This window comes from Anser cygnoides, chromosome 4 (assembly GCF_040182565.1).
Source record: "Anser cygnoides isolate HZ-2024a breed goose chromosome 4, Taihu_goose_T2T_genome, whole genome shotgun sequence".
Classification (NCBI taxonomy): Eukaryota; Metazoa; Chordata; class Aves; order Anseriformes; family Anatidae; genus Anser; species Anser cygnoides.
Genome location: NC_089876.1, coordinates 28,981,807 through 29,002,731, shown reverse-complemented (window position 1 = coordinate 29,002,731; position 20,925 = coordinate 28,981,807). Strand labels below are relative to the sequence as shown.

At 41.2% G+C, this 20,925-nt stretch overlaps 2 protein-coding genes across 16 annotated transcripts in view; one reads left to right on the top strand and one right to left on the bottom strand.

Annotated features, from left to right (window-relative positions):
* CLOCK (clock circadian regulator) overlaps positions 1-11,500 on the top strand; it is a 69,109-nt gene extending 57,609 nt beyond the window's left edge. For all 15 annotated transcript variants that reach the window (XM_066995884.1, XM_048049939.2, XM_048049941.2 and 12 more), the window contains one exon: positions 468-11,500. In XM_066995884.1, coding sequence (XP_066851985.1) covers positions 468-650 — 183 coding nt within the window. In that variant the 3' untranslated portion in view covers positions 651-11,500. The remainder of the gene's footprint in view (positions 1-467) is intronic.
* On the bottom strand, positions 10,656-20,520 carry TMEM165 (transmembrane protein 165). The gene is made up of 6 exons (XM_066995885.1): positions 20,245-20,520; positions 19,043-19,268; positions 16,331-16,506; positions 15,342-15,524; positions 12,407-12,512; positions 10,656-11,586 (listed from the first exon to the last, which is right to left on the bottom strand). Exons 1-6 carry the CDS (start codon positions 20,443-20,445, stop codon positions 11,510-11,512), a joined length of 969 nt encoding a protein of 322 aa, XP_066851986.1. The 5' UTR covers positions 20,446-20,520; the 3' UTR covers positions 10,656-11,509.
* Between the last annotated feature and the right edge of the window lie 405 nt (positions 20,521-20,925).

Sequence of the window (20,925 nt, the reverse complement as noted above, 5' to 3'; positions counted from 1 at the left end):
AAGGTCAACATTAAAAATAAGTACTATTTCCAAAAGTGATTAATCCCTTTCAATGCGGATGTTTGGTTCTGCAAACGTGGCAGTTTCTTTGATGGTTAATTTTTATCTGGGGATAAATTTGATCTGTGCCAAGTCATGTACTGTTTTCTTACGTGACTGCAATGACAGCCATATGTACTGTTAAAATAGATTCCTTAGATCCAGTTATGCTCTTGTGGTTTGACATGGAGATGAACTGCCATGTGTTCTACCCATTGTTACAGGAAATTACGAAGACCAGCTGCCTTATTAATTGGTCAGATGCAGTAAATAGCTTCATTAGTATGAACTAATCTTTGTGTTGTTTGTTCAGCTTAATTGACCAAATCAGAAGTTTGTTGTGATTGAGCTCTTCTGAAAAGTTAAAAAGCAGCTAGGCCTGTTGCTCAGTACAGCAGGAAAAATAATCTTCTGTTTGCATGTTTCAGACATCCAGGTTACTTCATGGAAATCAGTCAGCTCAGCTTATCCTCTCTGCTGCTTTCCCACTACAACAAAGCACTTTTACTCAGTCCCACCACCAGCAGCATCAATCTCAGCAGCAGCAGCAGCAACTTTCACGACACAGAACGGACAAGATGACTGATCCTTCCAAAGTTCAGCCACAATAGCTGGGGCTCTGCCTCTTTTTGAAGCAAACTACCAGGTAGGGGCTGCTCCATAAACAGTTGCACTGAGGTTACAGAGGTAGCAGTACAAAGCCTTTCTAACACCGTGGTATTGAGATCTACAGCTAACTTCTGGAACCTGTTAAGAAAAGCCACAAGGTGATGACGGGGACATGGCCAACTTTGATAGTTGCCCCAGTTTCTGTGTTCTAAAGGATTTGCTGCCATGTGTTAATTTGTCCAGGTGAAATCTTAAAATGTGACTGAAATGAGAGGGATGCTGAAAATATTGGTATTTTTTATCAGTCCTGTACATTTTTAAAGTATTAAAATGGACACGGAGCAATCGTTTGAATTAGCAGAAAAAATGCCAGGAATATAGTCCAACAAACATCTAATTTTTTCAGATGATTATGGGACAGTAAATATTTTGAAAATGTTGTGTGAAATCCAGTTCTCTGTTGTACAGATGCTGTAAAATATTGTGTATATGTCTGCATAAAAGGAGAAAGAGCAAAATATTTTATATGATGCATGAAAATGTAATCTGTTATTTGTAGGTTTGAATATGTTTCCCTAAATTCTTATGCCATACCCAGACTAATGTTTTCCTTTGTTCTACCCTTTTGTTTACAACATGATGCATCATTATTTTCACCCTTAGTGTGGGCACAAGTCTCCTGTTTGTGCTTTGTCTGTGATGTCACAGTTTGTTCGGTGAGGTATAGTGTGTTGGTTAGTTGACTTCTCGAGGTTAAATTATTGATGAAGCTGTTTGAACTGGTGATCATGCATCAGGGTTCAGGACATTCAGATTCATGAATATCATCCGTCACTTCATAACTAATTCATTTTCTTTGAAAAATAGGAATTTGCACTGCTTCCTTGTGGATGGTTTGGAATTTTATTCCCCAAAGCTATCTTTTGATATAGTTCATAGTTGGAAATATTTATGTAAAAGGTTTAAAACAAATGACAGTAATTTTCAAGAATGTTTCAGTTATAGGAGTAATTTGCACAAAAATATATTTACATTTAATAACCTTTTGGGCACTTTTTAACCACTTTCTCTGTGGTAAGAATTGTAACTTGTTAAAATATGTTGGAATCTTTTTATTCTCCTTCAACAATTAGATCTTTCTTTAGTCAGAACTAATTCAGGGTCATTTTAACAACAACAACAAAAAAAACCCATAGTGCCTTGATTTTAATTCAGGTGATAATGTTGAACATCTTGAATTACAATGTCTTGAATCTGTAACCATTCTCAATTTTGAAGTCTTAGTACATTGTCAACCAAATCTGTGTATCTGCTTCATAGCTATTTCTGTACTGTGTTCATTTTAATAATGGTCTGAGTTGAGAACATGAGCATTTTTGAGTGCTGCTCCCCCTCAAACACTAGTCAGAAACAGAGGCGGCTCTAGAATCTCAGACCTTAAAGGTAATGCTCTTAAAAGATCTCAAAATAGAGAGCACTCCTTTTGAAGGAGTAGGAACAGTAACCTGATTTAAAACAAAACAACAAAATAATTGTTGTAGTGTTTAAAGCATATTTTGGGGGAGATCGTGATTGCATTTAACACTACCAGGCTATTGATTTAAGAGGTATCACTGAACTAAGACTTCAGAAGGTAATTTCACTTTATAAAGAAAATAAAAAGTTCCAACAGATACGATATGCTATTTTAAGTAAACATTCAGTAGGTTTTTATGGTACTAGTTTGTGAAAACCACAACTTCAGAGGAAAATGAATACATGCAGATAGATCTGATAAATAAACAGCAAAAGCAGTTAAAATTAGTAGGAGGGAGAGAAAGTTGGATTAATCTTGAATACTGCGGAGGAGTTGAATGAATGTAACCAAATGGTGGTGGACTATTTTGTACTATGGAACAGTTTGATTGTATTACTGGATGAGCCAAACCCATAGGAAGGTGATCCCAGTTTAGCAAGCGTTGGATGCCGTTGGCTACGTTTTGAGGCTGGCCTTTGCCTCTGCAGGTGTCCCACCATTGCACCCTTGTTATTCCCCAGTTACAAAGCAAGAGTTTGGCACCAAAAAGCACAGTAGTGAGCAAGGAAGGAGAAATGCAGTACCAAAGAGAATGAGGTGAGTTTCTGCTCCAAGAAGCCTCTTTCAACCTGGAGCGAGGAGCAGGTGCCAAAACCAAACATAGCTAGGAAAAAATCCTGTGCTTTAAAGGGATTTCTGGCATCCTCTGAGCTGGAGTAATGGTCAGAAACCTGTTTCTGTCAAGCTTGATGTAAAGAAGTTTGCCTTGCTCTACTCTGACTACCACACCGTTCCACCAGTTTCTAAAATAAGCTGCGTTGACTATAGAGGTCTGTGCTATCAGCACTTCTGTTAATGGAAAATAGGTTAGATAAAAATTGTTAACCAATTACAATAATAACAGCACTAAAAAAAAATCTGGGAGAGCTTTAATAGTGCCATTAGAACTCTGGAATAGTGGTAAAATAGGTGTATTAAGCTATTATATGGGAATTACAAGAAATAGAGATACCAGCCCAGCAGTTAATGATGCAGCTTTTTATATAAAGCTTTGTTTAAACTTCTCTTCCCATCTCCCCCTTCCCAAATACTCTGGTGTGCTGCTATAGGTCTGTTGGTAAAAAGGCTCAACTAGGTGAGAGAGAAGTTAGATGACAACAATAGCATGGCTGCTGAAAGAGAACTGTAGAAATGTACGCTTTGGCCAAGAAGCTTTTTGTAACCTCAGAGAGAGGTCATCCAGTTACAGAACTACCAGCTCGTAGGGAAAGTCTAGAAGATGGGGAAATTCAAACTGGAAAAACAGAGCACGCGTTTGAGAAATCCCTACCACGAATCAGGCAAACTTTATACACAAGCAAGTACGTAGAACTTGGTCCAGATTCTGTGCAAGGATGCAAATGCTTTGTTTCACAGCTAGTGACTGAAAGGTGCACGTTTAAAGTGTCTGCAGCTTCCCCTGTTGCTGAATCAATTGCTGAGCTGTCCTTGATTTGTACTGGGAAGAGGACCAGGCTGTTGCCTCTTTCTTAATCAGCCTTTTGCTTCTGCCTGACTCATTTACTACAGTCATAGACTTATTTGCAACATCCTAATAAAGGGCATGATAACGAACGCTGTGATGCTGCAGGTTCTGGAGCGTAAACGTTACAGAATGACTCTGACAGAAGGGAAGGAGTCTGGTAAGGAGAGGATGGTGTTTACGAAGAAACGGTCTGGTGGCACATAGTGGAGTGAGAAAGACAGCAGAGTTGTATGGGGTTTAGAAGACATTGTTTGCCTGCAATGGGTGAGGATTTGAAGAAAAGCTTCTAGGATAATTTCAGAGAAAAAAAGAATATAGCTATTTTTATATTATATTTAATATATATTATATTTGTATATAAATATGAAAGGATTCTAGTAGGAGCTCTCCATATGCCTTCCATTTCATCTAGAAGGTTTACCTTCTGCACTACGGTTCCAGTGTGTCACCACCTTCTGTGGGCATCTTGCCTGCTGCCAAACACCAAAATTAGTAACCCAGTATCCTTACAACAGATAGGTTTCATTTCAACTTTATGTAAAAAGAAATAAAAATAAAGCTATATCAGGCAGTTTTTCACAGAAAAAGAAATTTTCTTAAGATTCAAATAGCACTTTTTTTTTTTTGAGTAATGACAAGCACTTTACTGAAAAGACTATTTGAAAAACAGTTTATTTCTTTAGTCAGTGAAACTGTTAAAAAGGGGGGGGGCATCAAGGAATAACATGCATAAAACTGTCAAGAGAGACATTTCTGGAAAATGTTTCTTTAATACGGTGATCCTTTGAGGCTCAAAGTGCAAGATTAAAAAGGCTTCGAAAACTGGTTGGCTTTGTGTTTTATATGGCACGGGGAAAGGATTACTGATTATAGCTTCCTTTGAAGGAGACTTTTTAAGTTGCACAGTTGCCTATGAGAGAGAATCATCTAGGGGCTTACTCGCCTGCTCAGTAATTCGAAGTGTCCCTTAGGATTATAATTTGTGTGAAATTGTACTGACGGTTTAAAGATGTGGCCTTTTTCAAATGTTGAAGTTGATTCAAAAAGTGTTCATATGTTCAGAGGTTTAACCCAGGTATTGTTATGTGTGTTGTAAGTTTCGTGGCACTGGGAGATGTCAAATGTCAGATTCATGAGTTTCTCTATTTGAAATCGTTATTAAAATTAGATGTACAGTCAGAGGGCTGGAAAAATGGTTATTTTGATTAAAAGGAAAGAGACTAGTTTTAATAATTAACTTTTTATTTTTTTACTTATCCCTGGTGGAAAAAAGTTGAAGAGTTAAGTAAGTGAATTTGGATTTAAAAAGACTTATTTAAGCAAATCATAGTAGATGAGACAACTGTGAGAGAACATGTGGAATTGTCTTGGTTGTCCATGAGACTGGATAATTGCTTTTTCAGTATCATGATTTTTAACACTACATTCCTTGTATTTGTTTTTAAACAGGTAATTTTAAGCTCTGTTATGCTTCATGCTATGTCATCTGCATGAGTTTTGCCAGCATGATATGCTATATTCAAAGAAATTGTACCTAAATAAAAAAGAGGGAAAAAAACACAAAACAAAACACTGTGTCTGAACAAAATCCTGTGTGGCCTAATACAGAGACCCTAGCTAAGACTGAGAGATGCTGCATTACTAGACAATCAAGGGGTAATTATTTATGAAACACTTCTGGGAATGGTCTTAAAGATGTTACTGCTTTGAAAGCAGTTGGCGAGTTGTCTTTTTTTAAGAAGAAAGGTAAAAACTATTTATTTTAAAATATATCAGATTGAATTTTGAGTTTTTAAGCAGTGTTGATTTCACAGTGTCTTGGGTTTCAGTTTTGTTTTGTATTTTTTTAACTGGCATTAGATTTGTATACGTAAAACAAAAAAACCCTAGTGCCGCTCATATTGACGTCAGGAAATGTAGATACCGTTCCCTGGTGTTCATGTGACCATTACTAACTGTCAATTTTTTTTAATTGAATAAATGTAACTCATTTAAAATTTTGCTTTTTGTAGCTTCTAAGGTTCTAGATTTTTTTTTCCGGAGTTGCGTAATGTCACATTGATCAGAGTTTCACAGTGAAGCGCGCTCTCACCATTCCCACCCAGACACCTGACTTGTGAGAAGTTGCTTGATGTCAATGTTATCTTCTCTCCCCTACCCAGACACGACTTGTGAGATCTCCGTAAAAATGCGTACTGTACTCTTCTATTGTCTTCTCTCTGTATCTCTTCATAAACCGATGGCCCGCTTCAAAAGCTGGAGACCTTTGACTTGTGTGGTTACATTATTGTCTTGCATTTACACCCGCAGCACTTGTTCAAATGTGCACAACCAAAAACTACGTTGGTATCATCTTCACACATACAGTCCCTGCTCCGTCAAAGTGATCGAGCAGCACTGCAGATTATTTATTTGTAGGCGCAAGGGAAAGCTTCTCAAGAGTACCTTCCCTCACTTTCTGGCAGGGGCAAAGCACCCTCCTTTAACTCCTGTAAACTCCCCTCCCTGTGAGTTTCTTCTGCTGGTGGATTGTCAAAGGATGGTACTTTTAAAGGCATGTGGATTATCTCACCTGTCAGCTACACCACTGAAAAAGAAGCAGTTGGCTGAGAGCACAACGCCTTTACAGCAGGCACTTACTGCTCTGAACATAACCTGTCAGTGTGGTCTAATCCTTTCTCACTGATCAAAGTGAGAATGTCAACAAGAAATTAATAATTTGAAATTAACCAAGTGCTTGAGGAAAGGTGGGAGGGAAGGAGATCCTGTAATTGAAACTGAATGCCTGGAGGAAGTGATAAATATGCTTAGCCATTTTTACAGTCTGCAGTTCTTTTCTTTCTATAACCTCTCCAGATGCCCATGTAAAGATACTGATCTCTTGCCTTTGGGAATTAAGTAGCCCTTGTGCAAGCTGTATACAACCTTCAGATGCCACAAGCCCCATGAACCAAAACAAAACTAGCTGCAGAAGTGCCACAGTTAAAGACTGTCTACACCCGCCCGTGATAAGACTGATAGCATGCAGCAAGCAAGCTTAGCAGTTTCCTTCGAGCTGAACTTTGGAAATATCAAAGTATTTTTCCATAAACTTATCAAGTAATTACAACTGCTGCAGCACCTGAAGGAATGCCGTTCAATGTCATTTGGCTGCTGTGCAAATTGAGAAACAAACCCTCTGTTTACAGGAGAACACAGCCGTAAAGTGCCTGTGGAGATTAGAAATCCAAAGGTTAGTTAACTCTGCACTCTGGGCCTCAGCCAGTGGCGATACAAATTCCTGAAGACTTCAGCTGTCAGAAGGCAGCATGCAGTAAGAACAAAAAATCCAGTCTTTGTAGCACAGTCTCTACTGAACACCTGTGGCACCTCTGTTTTCACGTAGGATGTAACTGCAGAAGGAATGCACCTCTGTAGCACGTCACATACAGACAGATGCAGCCCTTACAGAAGTATTACAGGTTAAGTTTAGCAATAAAATCAGCAGCAACTCAGCAAGAGTGCCGACTTTTGGGACAGTACAAGGTGAGCTGTGGAAAAACGCCACGCCAGCATGGCAAATGCCTCTGCATGACAGCCAGAGCCATGCAAATAATTGAGGATAACTGGCTGCACAAGGCTGAAACCACAGGGTCCTCTTCATTCAAGAGCCGAGAGCTATTTTAGCGTACAGGACTGTGAGTAACGGTGCCAGGACTGGAGCAGTTACACAGCCTGCCCCTGGCCAGCTTTCAGACTTGCAGAATTAGTCAGTACATGCCTGTCACACCCCCAGGCAGCAGCCCAGAATACACACACCCGTTTGCATTGCCCTAAGAACGGGCTTGCTGTCAGACTGGACCTGTACTTTGGTTCACCAGGTTTCTTCTGAACAACTTTGCACTGGCAGGACTGGAGATTACAAGTCTACCTTAATCTTTGCTTACTGCACTTTGCCACATGCAACGCAGGGAGGATTGTGAACAAGTAAGCACCCTGGAAAACAACAAGCAGCAAACAGTTTTCTCTCATTTTAAACTTGACTGAGGACTTTTTTCATCCCAGTACAACAGCCTCTATCATACCAATTTTGTTTCTAATGTTCAAGCCTAGAAACAAGTAGCTGCAGGCAGCACACACCTTTAAGTGTGCACACAGTCTTGAGATGCAAGCTCCTGCTTCAGAAGCCGACAGGGAAATGCCTCTGGAACTGACAGGGAAGCCCTGCAAAGGGCTCCTCCTCCCCATCGGCAAGCAGGTCAAGCGCTGCCACTGCAGGACTGCACCGACATGCACTTGTTTGATCCTCTTCCACGTGAGCACACTGATGTAGCCGAGAGCAGTAAAACAGAACCACACCTGGCACTTCTGACTATTCCCCATGCTTTTTTCCTTGCTGATCTTACTCTTCTTGCTTATAAGGAAAAAGTACATCAATCCACAAAACTTTAAAACCAACTACTGAGTACTTCTAACACAACTGAAAGGAAGATGACTTCTGGTGTTTCGGTAACTTCATGTGATTTCTTACCCCACATTTTGCCTCCACCCTCCTCAAGAAGTGCTTGGCTAAAATTCCATAGCTTGGGCATCTCTATAAATGTAACATCTCAACCTCCCCCCCCTTGGTGCTTTAACTCACAGCCTGAGCACTCCTGCGAGTTGGTAAACAACTTGTCACATCAGGAACTCCAAGAAAAGGCAAAGTAATCCACTCTCATATGCGCTACTCCACTGTTAAACACATTACAACTTACTGTGTTGAAGGAGGAAATAAGACAAAGTTGCAACAAACGAGCTACCACTCATTCAGACGTGACACACAGTTCTTTAGTGCTTGGCACGGGGACTTGCAAGACAGTGATAAGGTTTGTTTTTCTAAGTAGAGATCAGTAACTTCTGCCAAATCTGGGGGCAGGTAAGGGAACAGGTTGGGGGAGAGCAGGAATGACTGCTTGCACGTCAGCATCTCATACGCCACGATGTTACCTTTCAGCTCCTCACCCTCTGAATTCACAAGGCATCTCAAGTCGCTGCAGCACCAGTCTGCATCATCTCGGGTTCTGCCTTCAACACCTCCCACACAGGGTATTTTAGCCCAGTAGTGACCCGTCTCCCAAATATGTTTTAGCTGCAGTAAGCAGATTTACTTCATCTCGCCAGCAGCATACCCACCTCTTCGATTGACACCTGCCACCTTTAAGGAAAGCATGGGCGAAGAAAAGGCTTTAGCAACATTTAGAAGCTTATGATGCAGACTGCCCTTAAAGGGTAAGCCACCACAGGTGTCGTATCTTTTATATCTATCCATATAGACACACACACACGAAGATATTACCTGTATCTGGAGTGTACCGGGATTTCGGGATGGAACAGTGCCACACACCCCTGACGGCAGTGTATTAGTAGGATGAGCAAGCAGTGATGAAAGCTGCCAAAATCCCAGCCCCTGAACCAGCCAAAAACGCAAGCCAGATGGCTGGGGTCCGAGCCAACAGTCGAGGGAGACGGCTGGGGTCTGAGCACTACGAGGCGATGTGGGAGGACAGGGCAGCGAACACAGCGCTGCCAAAAATAAGTTGGGAACTTCGATCACCTTCAGCAGGCTCAGGGACACCGTAATGAGGCTGCACCGGATTCTTTGAATTGTGAAGAATTCCAGCAGGCAAGTGACAACATTAAATCACTGTAGTTAGAAGCAACTGCAAAAGTGCCTTTTAAAACTTTTGCTGACTTTTCAGGACCTGTTTAATTTTATAATAGATTCCTAAGCATAAGTCTGTGTTTGTACAAAAAACAAACAAAAAACCAGTAGGACCATTATTCAGACTGAACTCTTACCTGCCTATTGTTAGATAGCAGCCAGACAGTGGTCAAAAGCAGTACTTTGCATCACGTACAAGTCTGTAACAGTAAAACGTAAATGCAGAAGTTGCCTAGATGTGTTCTGCAACTTCACATTCACCTCTACAAACACCATATTAAATAGCTTCGTTTTTCTGTTAGTCATAATTGTTTTAATACCAAAACAGCTTTAAGCGACACATCTAAAGATTGGAAAGTTTCTACATGAGAACCCAGCCAGCTAGTTCGGCTCTGTCTTTTGAGCAAGAGCTTTTGGCAGGATGAGCAGCAGCCTGCAGCACCATAATTACTTTACAAACACGCTGTAATCCAGCACCACTTTGGGGTAATAAAACAAGCAGCTGTCCAGCAAGCAGTTAAAAGTTCAGGCTCTTCCCTGCTTTGGGTTCCCTGTTCCTTCCCTGTTTTGACACAACCTGCATGACACATCCCCTGCAGGTATGAGTTTAAACACACTGCCGACAGCACCCTTCCAGGGTGTGGGAGAGAGCAGGCTGCAGTGACTGGCTAATGTTGGGTTCAAACTAAACAACACAGCACAACACCCAGAAACTAACCAGGGCACTGCCAGCACATCCTTCATTCAGGTCAAGGCATGAACATTTAGGCTTGGAGCCTGAAATTGTAATCCATTTTCATGCGGCTGTGCATGAAAGGTAGCAAGCTGCTACAGCCTTGGATTTCCAGCAAGGTGGCACTAAGTGCTGTCTGTCTCTTGGCAGAGAAACCCAAGGGAAGGACTGCTAATGCTTGGTTCTCAAGCTACACATTGAATGGTCAGATCTGCAAGGCTGCATCTTGCTTCAGCTTCAGTAAAAAGCAGATTGATACCATTAGAAACCATATCTTCTACTTCTCAAGACTGCTACTGAATAGCTCTCAGTGGGTTATTTAAGCTATTGGCTCAGAACCCAAACAGGCACTGAAAAGCAGAGAAAAGCATGTTTCAGTAATCCACACATCTTAAGCTGTCAACATTTTTAAAGTCTTTATAACTGGCATTTATAACAGTATCCAAAATAAATTTATAAACTTTCCCAGCCTTAGATACATAACCATTACTTTAACCTTTGTGGCAAGAATTATGGGAACTGTCAAAAACAATACTGAAAATAACTCAAATGGAGACACTATGTTTTATTAATACTCCTCCAGATTACATTTCTATTCCTAAAAAGAAAAATATGAACACATCTAAATCTAAGAATTCCATTATTGTTCAATCCTGGGAATGGAATATCGTTACGTTGGACCATTGCATTATTTTCCACATACCTTAATGTTTTAAAATTCAGAAAAAGGAGAAAAAAGTCAAATAATATTAGCTTCAGACAGCTTGCATATCGAACATGGTAGGTTGTTAATCACCAGACACCGATTTCCTGATATAGATCCCTGATTAAGAAGTTTGCCCTCTAAATTAAATTTATAAAATGCTCTGTTGGTGGCTTGGCCACCCAATGGTATAGGAACTGCTCCCAGGCTTCTTGTTGCTTAGATTATCCAGCCTCAGGCACATTCTGGAACCCAAGTCCTCGGAAGAGGGAGTCAGCCGTTTTCTCTTTAATGCTTTGTTAAAGCAATATGGAACAAAACACTTGTGGTCTGCTTCAGAGAAGACTTAAGAACAAGCTCGTGAAGAGAGGTGGGAGTGTGTAACAGAAGAAAAAAAAGAAGCCTCGACATTTCTGATGTAGGTCCTCAAAACTCAGCTGAGCCAGGTCCAGCAAACAAGAGAGCCGCGCAAATCCTGCCAAGGGAGCAGGCACCACTGAATATACAACCAGACAGTAAGCAGATCTCCACCGCAGAAGCTGTCCATAAATGCGTCAATCCCACAGATCATTTGCTATAAAAAGTTCAGTGTCTCATCTTCAGTGCTTGTTTAACTCTAATTCTGTACATTATATACAAAACCACACAAGGATAGCTGCTTGATGCTTCCAATCCTTGTTCTTCTGTAGTGATGAGAAAATTTAAAAACCAGAGTCTGGACTTATAAATAGTGCAGAAAATGCAAAAGCTAAGAAGACAATGCCTCCTATGATTGTCACTGAAAAGGAAAAATAAAAAAGAAATTAGACACCGAGAAAGTTAAGTATCTTCCATGACACATTATTTATTTGTAAGACGTCTGATTCCCAAAACAATCTTACTTTACAATTTATGCTGCAAACAGTAGACTTTATTTCTAGCTCAGTGTCAGGATGTCCATGTGCCACCCCCTTGTCTAATTCTATTTACAAGAATATATTTTGGTCCTTAAAAGGAAGCTTTGTTTGACTTGTATTACTTCAGCTCGTGTAAGAGAGGTTGATTCCTACTGTTATTTGGCTATATGGAGGAAATTAAGATCCAATATTCTCAAGCTGGAGCAAGTCATCAGTTAAAAGTGATATTAGTGATTAGCATTTTTAGAACAGTTTAACTATATCGAAGGAGACTGTATGAAAACCATTAACTGCTTACAGCGCCACAAGCTGCTGGAGGCTGGGGCAATATCACTGCTTTTGGCCCATTTTACCACTCCAAACAAGCTAACGGGCTAGATGGGTATTTGGTCTAACCTAATAAGGCCATTCCTACAGCCATAGATGCACACTGAGCTTATTTAGAGCACATTAAATCATTGTTAGATTAGTGTCTATCATCTATTGCCTTAACAAAGGAGGCAGAATATGCGTTTAGCCTTTTGCAGATGTTTACCCCACCACCCCCTCACCTTTTCTGGAACTACAGAAAGCACACAGACCCAAACCCCAGAAGGAATTCACAGAAGTTTCAAGAAACACTCTTCCCAAGCATGTAACTATTGACATTATAGACATTACCAGCATTAATACATTTTTCAGTTAGAATGAGTTTTCACTTACCAGTCCTTACAGAAATTTTTTGTGCTATCATTCTCCCTCCAATAACTGCTAAACCAGTGCACAGACAGTGTCCCACCGTTCCTCCTACTGCCACGCCATAGGGATCCTGAGGAGAAAAGACAAAAGGGAAACATCAGTGCAACTGAAAGCCTACTAGTCCCATGACAAGCTCCTACCATGACAGGACCACAACTTGGCTGCTTGGTTAGGCAGGATGAAGCGTGTTCACTCTGCTCCAGCATCTATCGTTGTGTTAAAGAACAGTAGCAGTATACTTCAGCTCATGAAACAGGCTTAAATCTAAACGTGACTAATGTGGGATGTTTCAACCAAGAAGCATCTTTAAGTAGTTTAATATAGATCCACAAATGTTTAAGTACAGCAGAGCGATTTAAGTAACCTCTAGAGGTAAGGTGGCAGCTGTCGAGAAACACAATATGCATCAGCTGAAGGAACACCAACCTAATTATAAAGAACGGGGAAAAAAATAATTCATGAACTGCAAATGAATGTTTCCAGTAGCTAAAACATTCCAACTCCTTTGTCCAGATTCACAAGAGTGCGCTCTATTCTGCAGCTCCCTCCCCCAAAATACAAATCAACTGAAGTGGGGAGTAGGATAAAATTTCTCTCTGGAGGATAACAAACTGCTTTCAAAATGTATTGTCAACAAATGCTTTCACCTCTTTGCATAATGAGCACCTTCTCACTGCAGTAACAAATTACTACTTAAAGACGTTTGAGATCTGCTCACAAATTGCACAGTTAAGGGCAGCATGTATATTAAAAGCCTCACAGAACAGAAGACTCAGCATTAGAAAGAGAAAACAAATCTTTTAATGACAGATAAAGGAGGCTAGATAAGAGCGTGATTTTCTGCTGCACTAAGGAAAGTGGAGTCGAGTCCTCTGCAAATCTCTCCTGCAGGAAGGAAAGTGAGACTTCCAGCTCGGAGAGCAGAAAAAGCTACTGCCTCCACACGAGGAACACATGAAGCCTCTAACAGAGAAACAGGAAAACTGTCCAGGAGGTGATCTGATGTGAAGAAAACAAACACCAACTGATCAAAAACCAGAAGCTAGTGAGAGAAGCTACAGAGTAGTGGACAAAGAACAGAAGGCTACTGACTAAGAAGCCCAGGAGGGAAGTAGAGCTGAGCCAGCAGAATACACTTGCCTCCATAATTGGAAACAGAACCAAATATTCCTGGAACCCCTCGTTTCTATGCTGTCGGCAGCCCTCTAGCAAAAGGTGGATCGTGCCCTCCCTCTACCCCATTCCTGACTGCGGTCCCTGGAGATAATAATTTATGACTTCCACTAGCGTAGTATCTTCAGTAGCAGAAGTGCTCAGATACTGCCAAGAAAGTCAGTCTAACATGATGGGATAGAATTTCTTTGGTTTCCCTTTCAAACACTTAGACTGATGAACATTTCCTATATGCAGGAAACTATTAAGGTGTTAAATTAAGTTCTTAAGGACTCTTTTCAGGATTAGGTTCATTAAGACAGACTTAAATCTTTCTCCTGTTTTATGCACTGAGACAGTTTAAATTATGACTTTTCTTCCCCCTCCAAAGGAACCCTGTTTCACTTGTGACAGGATGGACACTACTCACTTAATGAGCAGTCAGAGCATTTTGCTTTCAGTTCATTGGAGAATGTACGGTCACAGCTGATTTACCACACTACTCACAATCTCTGTATAATTTTTTTCCTCGTAAGCATTTCTGTAATACTTCTGCTACATATCTTAGTACTTCACAAAGAATTCACCTGAATACATTACGAAAGGGGTATAAAAACAATCCCACAGATAACATAAGAGGAGATCCAGATCACAATCATTCACTGGTTTTGAAAGTCATGATTAAGACATCTCGAATTCATTTTTGTAGTACTTGTTTTCATACCACTTATAGAACCACTTTATCGGTTAAAAGCTCAACATCCACAAACTTTAGTTGCAATGCTCAGCACCTTCACAAATCACACCAGAGTCCAACTGACACTTCGTAACAGGACGCTCAGAAAAATGCAAAAGAGAATTCAACAACTACCTGTGACAGGATGGGCTTAAGCAACTTACCCAATACTTCATAAGAACTTTGGCAGAGGCAGTAGTAATAATTCCTAATTTCCCCAAGATGGCATGTAGCTGCCTGAACAATGAGATCATCCTCTGCTGTTCCCTGCCTCATTAACTCTAAGCACCTTCCCTACACTGCAATAAAGGCAAGAGGTTCCTACAGATTATAGCCTCCTTCATTACACAGCCCCAAGAGAAGGTCTGAGAGTCTGCTGAAAGAAGCGTGAGTCCTAGGAAAAAAATGTAAATCATCTCAATGAATGGAGAGAGCACAGGCAAACTATTCGAGTTTATTAAAAGACTGACTATAAGCCTTAACTTTCCTGTAAGTGTATTACAGTTACATACATTCTGATCATCATGCTGAGTATCATTTCATTTACAGTCTTACTGTAAAGCTGTTTGGAATTTTAGTTCTGTACACCATAACAAATTCATTTATTTCTTTTTTAAAAAGTATCTTTTTAACAGTTTTAAGTTTGCTATGAGGAAGATCTCCTTTTAAAGCTACTGTGTTAAAGCTGTATGATCTCACAGATGAAAGAAAGAGGTTCTGTAACATCTCTTTCTACATGATACCAAGTAACAGCTGTATTCAGCTGCATGATATAAAACAACTACTTTCAGAAATGCCTGTGCAATCCTAATCGTGCGACAATAGCTCTAATGATATGCAGAGCCTCAACGCCTTTATTTTCAGGTCTCCCTCAGCACAGCTGTGACATTAATGCACAATAAAGCAGCAGGTGTGACTCTGACACCTCCTGCAAGGATATTTTGTCTGCCCCGCTAATCTGCAGGCAACCCAAAGACGGCAAAAGCACAGGGGGCATTCCACAACACTCACCTCTCTGGCTGCCAAGACAATGGTTGTTAACTGGGAACGATCACCCCATTCTGCTAGAAATGTTAAAGTAAAAGCTTGAACAAAGATTGGAGAAATAAAATGTAGCCATTTCTTCTGAGGTATAGTGGTGCTTGACCCTGTTTCCACATCCCCTGGACCATTTAACAGTTTAGTTCTCTGAAGCTGTAGAGGACAAGGGGAAAAAAAACAATATATATGATTAGAAATATCAACTAAATAACCTAAATGAAATACTTAAACCGTAAAGCTAGTAATTTAATATCTGGAATGCTATTACCACTGACTGAGCATTAGCAACATATTATTTATATTAGACAGCATTTTAAGATGCTTATTATACACACAAATATATCTGTAATCACCTCTAACTTCCACTTGTTGTCCATCTTAAAGCTCGTAACTGCTGTGCAAGTACAACAGGAACAATACCTGACTTCGAACTATAGATTCCTTCCTGTTCCAAAGCAGGTACAACAACCTGACAGGTACAGACACCACTTCAAAAGCGGTGGCTCTCAAATTAGGATTTGATAAAATTGACAAAAAAAATCTTAACAGAAATAATATTACTATTCCACACTATTCCTTAGAAGTGGACCAGTTTATTTATAAAGTTATTATAAGAGACCTTTGCTGCAGCACCACAAACCTCAGTGCTATTTTACCTGACCGTGAAAGCGACAAAAGAGCAACTGTTCATGCCCTCTGTCTGCTAGCACATGCCTTTTTAAAAAATGGGCTCTCTGGAGAAAACCCCTTTTCTCCACAGAAGTAGGTTATGCCACAGAACCAGAATCATCTGCTGAAACAGCCTCCCGAGGCCCACTTCTGTCCAGCTGGCCACACATGTGCTGTGCAGACTCTCACTAATCCCTGACATGGCTGAACACCCCCAACACACTGCTGTTCCGCAACTGGAAAGCTGTAACTGTTTCATTAGCCATAATTCACAGACAGTTTTCACTTACTTCCTCATCTTTTTTCTTAATTTCTGCTTGAACTTCCTCCAGCTCTTCCTGACCCTCATCCGGACTCATTTTCAAGCCTTCCCGAAGCATTCGGACGCCAAAAATTGCAAACAGCGCAGTTGACACATAGTATGTGTACACACGAGGAATAACTGTTGTGGCATAGCCAAACAAAACTGAAAGAAAACAAACGTGTATGTTCAAAATTAAGCATAAATATCATTATTTTTCCCATACCTAAAAAATGCTCACTAGCAAAGTCTGAGATTCAAGTTTTCACTGATAAACGAATGCTTTAAAAAAAAAAAAAGTTTCGTATCATTTCCTATTTTTGCAAGACAACAACACTCTAGAAACTCCAGCTGTTACTGGTCATACTAGAGACTGAAGTCTATTAACACAGAGACGACGTACACTAAGCAAAGTTGATGTGCTGCTTTTCCAAAGAGTCAGTCCAAGCAAAACTATCTTTCCACTTAAGGTCTACACAAATCCTGCTTTTCTCCAAGCAGGCCAAGAGATTTCATTTATCACCATGTTAGATTAGTCATGGTATACACTACCAGTTAAATCTTTTTATATATATGGCTACATGTTGGATGGCATCTCTTTGCAATCCCTTTTTATTTCAGACCTGTCTTATTTATCAGATAAAGTCAGAATAAGATATATTCTTATTTATTAGACAAACCTGCAAATAATCCGGTTGCCTGAATTCACTCATTTCTCCTTTTGCGAAGTGCAAATACTTACACGTTACTATTCCTCTCTCCCCCACACTCCCCATAAACATGCAAGGTGACAAAATTCAATTGTCCTTTAGTATAAAAGCACTGATCCCACTCAAAGACTAAAGAACATCTCCACAGAGCATCTCAGAGCATCTACTTTTATGGGTATCGAAGGTGATCAAACCAAGCCAAAAAGAAGAAATGTGCATCCAGGCACTGTGGACATAAAAGGCCTGTGTAAATAAGAGGAAACAGCTGTTTGGATCACACACACAAAATTGTCTCTGCTGTTTTACTGCACGTGCAGCTACATGGAAGCGTATTACACGCCACCTTAGTTCAAAACAGGTTCAGAAGTTACTACACAACCTGAAAGTTAATCCATCCACACTGCCTCTACCCCTAGTATGACTATCATACCAAAACAAAGTTAGGCTGTACTATCAGTGATCATAGTACATACACACATGAATAAGAACATGGTAAGTTCCATAGCCAAATAAACAGAAGAATTTCAACTAAACTTGTTTTTAAAGACTGAAAATACTGTATTAAAGCCATGAAAAGAACTATACAGAAAGATGGTTTTAGCATTAATTACCATACACAAAGCACAAAAACAATGAAATAATCAGAATGGTAAGGCAGCTTGTTACATCACAAGGGTAAAAATGTTTCTAAGCACAGCTTGGAATAAAAAAAACAAACCCACACACTTATCATTTGGAGCTAGTGAGTTTAAATGAGCAGGATTTCATGAAATCTAAATAGGAAAAAACAGAAACAAAACAAAAGCCAGAAAGTTCTAAACACAGCTCGCTGTGTTTGTGAGAAACAAGGGCAGAGAGAGGGAAGAAAGGCAGCTCCTGTCTGAATAGAAAAAAAACAGCTGGGAACCCCGAAACTAGGGAAGAAATTAGAAAAGAAAGCTTTCACGGAAAAGCGTCAAGAAAGGAAGATTTGAAGGAAGACTTGATATACAGAAAGGGAGGGCTGTAATGGGCAGATGGCAGAGAGAGCTCACAAGATACACCTGGTGCACCATCACCTATGATACTAAATAAAGTTAAATGAAGCAAGCAGTGCAGCAGTGGAACAACGCTCAGAGAACGTTGTGACTAATAGCAGAGACTCTCATAATGCTGCCATTACACACAGTGCGAATGGAAACTGCTCTAAGACCGCAATGATAATTGCAGCAATGCATACAGCAACACAGAGCAGTGGCTATACATCTGGAAAATGGAGAGAGGCCTGAAGCCAGTTCATAGGCTGTCTCCAGAGTGTATAAACCAAAGAATGCTACTTAAAGTATTTCTGTAATAGGCATATTTAGAAATGAGCACGTATACAACAAACTACATGCTCCATCTGATATACCTGAAGGCTGCTCCATTTTATAATTACAGCTATGTAAGCACCCAGAGCTACTTGTTCCTCAAGCGCCATTTGACACCTCACTTCCCCTCCAGCCCTTTGCTCTGTCAGTACCGTGTACCGCAAAGGATCAGGACAGAATGTAATCTTCCACTTGCACAGCTTCCAACCAGCTACACATACGAGGATACAAGGCAGTCGAGGGAAATCTAGCATCGTGTTAAGAATCTCTCACCTTAGGAGGAAAAAAAGTCACCCCTGCACTCTCTTTAGATGTACTAATTTTATAGGAGCTAAAAATAGAAAGGAATACAGTAGCACAAAACCCAGTGAAGTACTTTAGGCTTCCAATTCCACTCCTTTTCCTTATGTGCATATATATATGTCTAGGGAGTATAAACACCTAATTAGAGTTATGAATCTAAATACTTGATTTGAGCTACGACCCCCTGAAAACCCTTCAGAATCTCCTCAAAACAGAAATATACCTCCTCAAACAGCATATACCTACTACCTTCAATTTAACTTCAGTTAAGATGTATTGATAAATACATATTTATCCTGTACATTTTAACAGACAAATCAAAAGACTGTGAGGGCTAACCTGATAAACATGTCATCAGTCCTAAGGCAAGCATAGCACCAGCCAGGACAGTCAAACGGTTGTACCGCATCGCCATGATGGCCGCAATGAAGAAGGTCTTGTCCCCCAGCTCCGATACAATGATGACCGATATAGCTGCCACAAATGCATGAATAAAGCCCAAATTAGTCTTGTCAGGTGACTCTTCATTGACGAGGTGAACTGGAGCAACAGACGAGGACCCTTTCTGTAAGGGAGAGACAAAACAAAACGAAGACGGGTTAACTAGGCTTGAACATCTGATTCCTGGAAGTACTGAGCTCGGTATTTCTCCTGCCATGTCATACAGCCTAGGGTGGCATTGCAAGCGTGCACCTTTCGTGCAGCATTAATTATCATTAACACGTTACTGGTGGCCACCTACCTTGGACTAAGAGTCAGTCTCTCAGCCAGAAGATCCTGCTCTGATTACTAAGGCAGTACTTCAGCACGCAGGCTATTACCACTGCTACAGTGAAACAAGGGGAAAGCAGCTTTAGCTCAGCTCCAGTATTGCTATCTTTACAGTGCGTACCTACTTATGTTATGATGCTCGACTAAACTAGCAATTCTTTGATAAAAATAGTGAGAATTAAACTTATCAAACAGATACTGAGCAATTATGATAGCTTAGGAGAAACATGAAGTCCTCTGAATGTTTGTCAGGATCACTTTCTTCCCTTGCTGAACCCGAGCATCTCAACCACATTAACATTTTATGCAAGTTTGCATAAACTTTTTTGGGTGTATTTTGTTTCTTGAAAACCATCTCTCAGACTTCCCAGTGGCCAAACCTGACCAGCACATTCCAGATTCTCCTTAATAATTAGTGTTTACTTCTTAAGAAGATTGAGATACCTATCATCAAAAGCAGGACCCAGAACAAGGAGGCTGATGTTCACGTTTGACCGGAGACGGCCGAGAAAGCGAACACATGCACGCACAGGGCCGGATCGCAGCGTGACAGAATTTCTGTGCTTTTAACAGCGCTGTACATTCTCGGGTTTGATTTTTAAACTTTCCATCCATCTTGCATCGAGCGGTGCGTATGTAACTTCCCCCCTGTGCGCGTGATCACCTGACTGAGGAACCCCCTGACCGTTAGGTTTCTCCTAACGGCCCCCCGAATTATTTTCTGTCAGGATTTAAAATCCGCCCCCCCCCACCCCCCCAAAACGCCTCACCTCGGCTCCCTGCGCCGCTTCCTGCGCCGCCGGCACCTTGTTGCGGCCGGGCTCCTCCTCGGGCGCCGCCAGCAGCCCGCCGGGCGCCGCCAGCAGCACGAGCAGCGCCAGGGCGGCCGCGGCCGGCCGCGGAGCCGGAGTCGGGCCCGGGCGCAGGGGCCGGGGCCGTCCCGGCGCGGAGCGCGGCGCCGCGGAGCCCATGGCGGCCGAGGCCCGGCGCGGCGCTGCTGCGGGCCTCTTAAAGGCGCCGCGTCACCGGCAGCGCCGAGCGGCCCAACCGCCGCCCGCAACGGCCGCGCCCCGAGGGAGGGAGGGGCTGCGCCGGGCCCCGCCCCCGTCCCCTCAGCCGGGTTTCCTCACGGGGAGGGCGCTCCGAGAACGCCCACCAACGGGGAAAAACGGAATAAAAATGCGCCTAAATACCTCACGAGGCACGAAATACGGCTCAAATGATTCCCCGCACCCGCCCTTCTCTTCACGGTTTTCACGTAGATAAATATTTTCACTTACCACACAACAAGAAGTGTTTTACGTGCAACGTGTAATTATAAAATAGAAAAGACTCAATTAGCGTCTCTCCAGTTTTAATTAAGGTCTTCAGTAAGCCTCTTCATGGCTTGCATGATATACATATATACTTTACTCCTCAATTTTAATTAAGGTCTTCAGTAAACCTCTTCA

Coding starts and splice junctions, on each gene's coding strand:
- TMEM165 (XM_066995885.1), bottom strand. CDS start 20,445: ATGGGCTCCGCGGCGCCGCGCTCCGCGCCGGGACGGCCCCGGCCCCTG. Junction 16,507..19,042: donor ACTGATGACATGTTTATCAG/GTTAGCCCTCAC, acceptor GTTTTCTTTCAG/TTTTGTTTGGCTATGCCACA. Junction 15,525..16,330: donor TTAAGAAAAAAGATGAGGAA/GTAAGTGAAAAC, acceptor TGTCCTCTACAG/CTTCAGAGAACTAAACTGTT.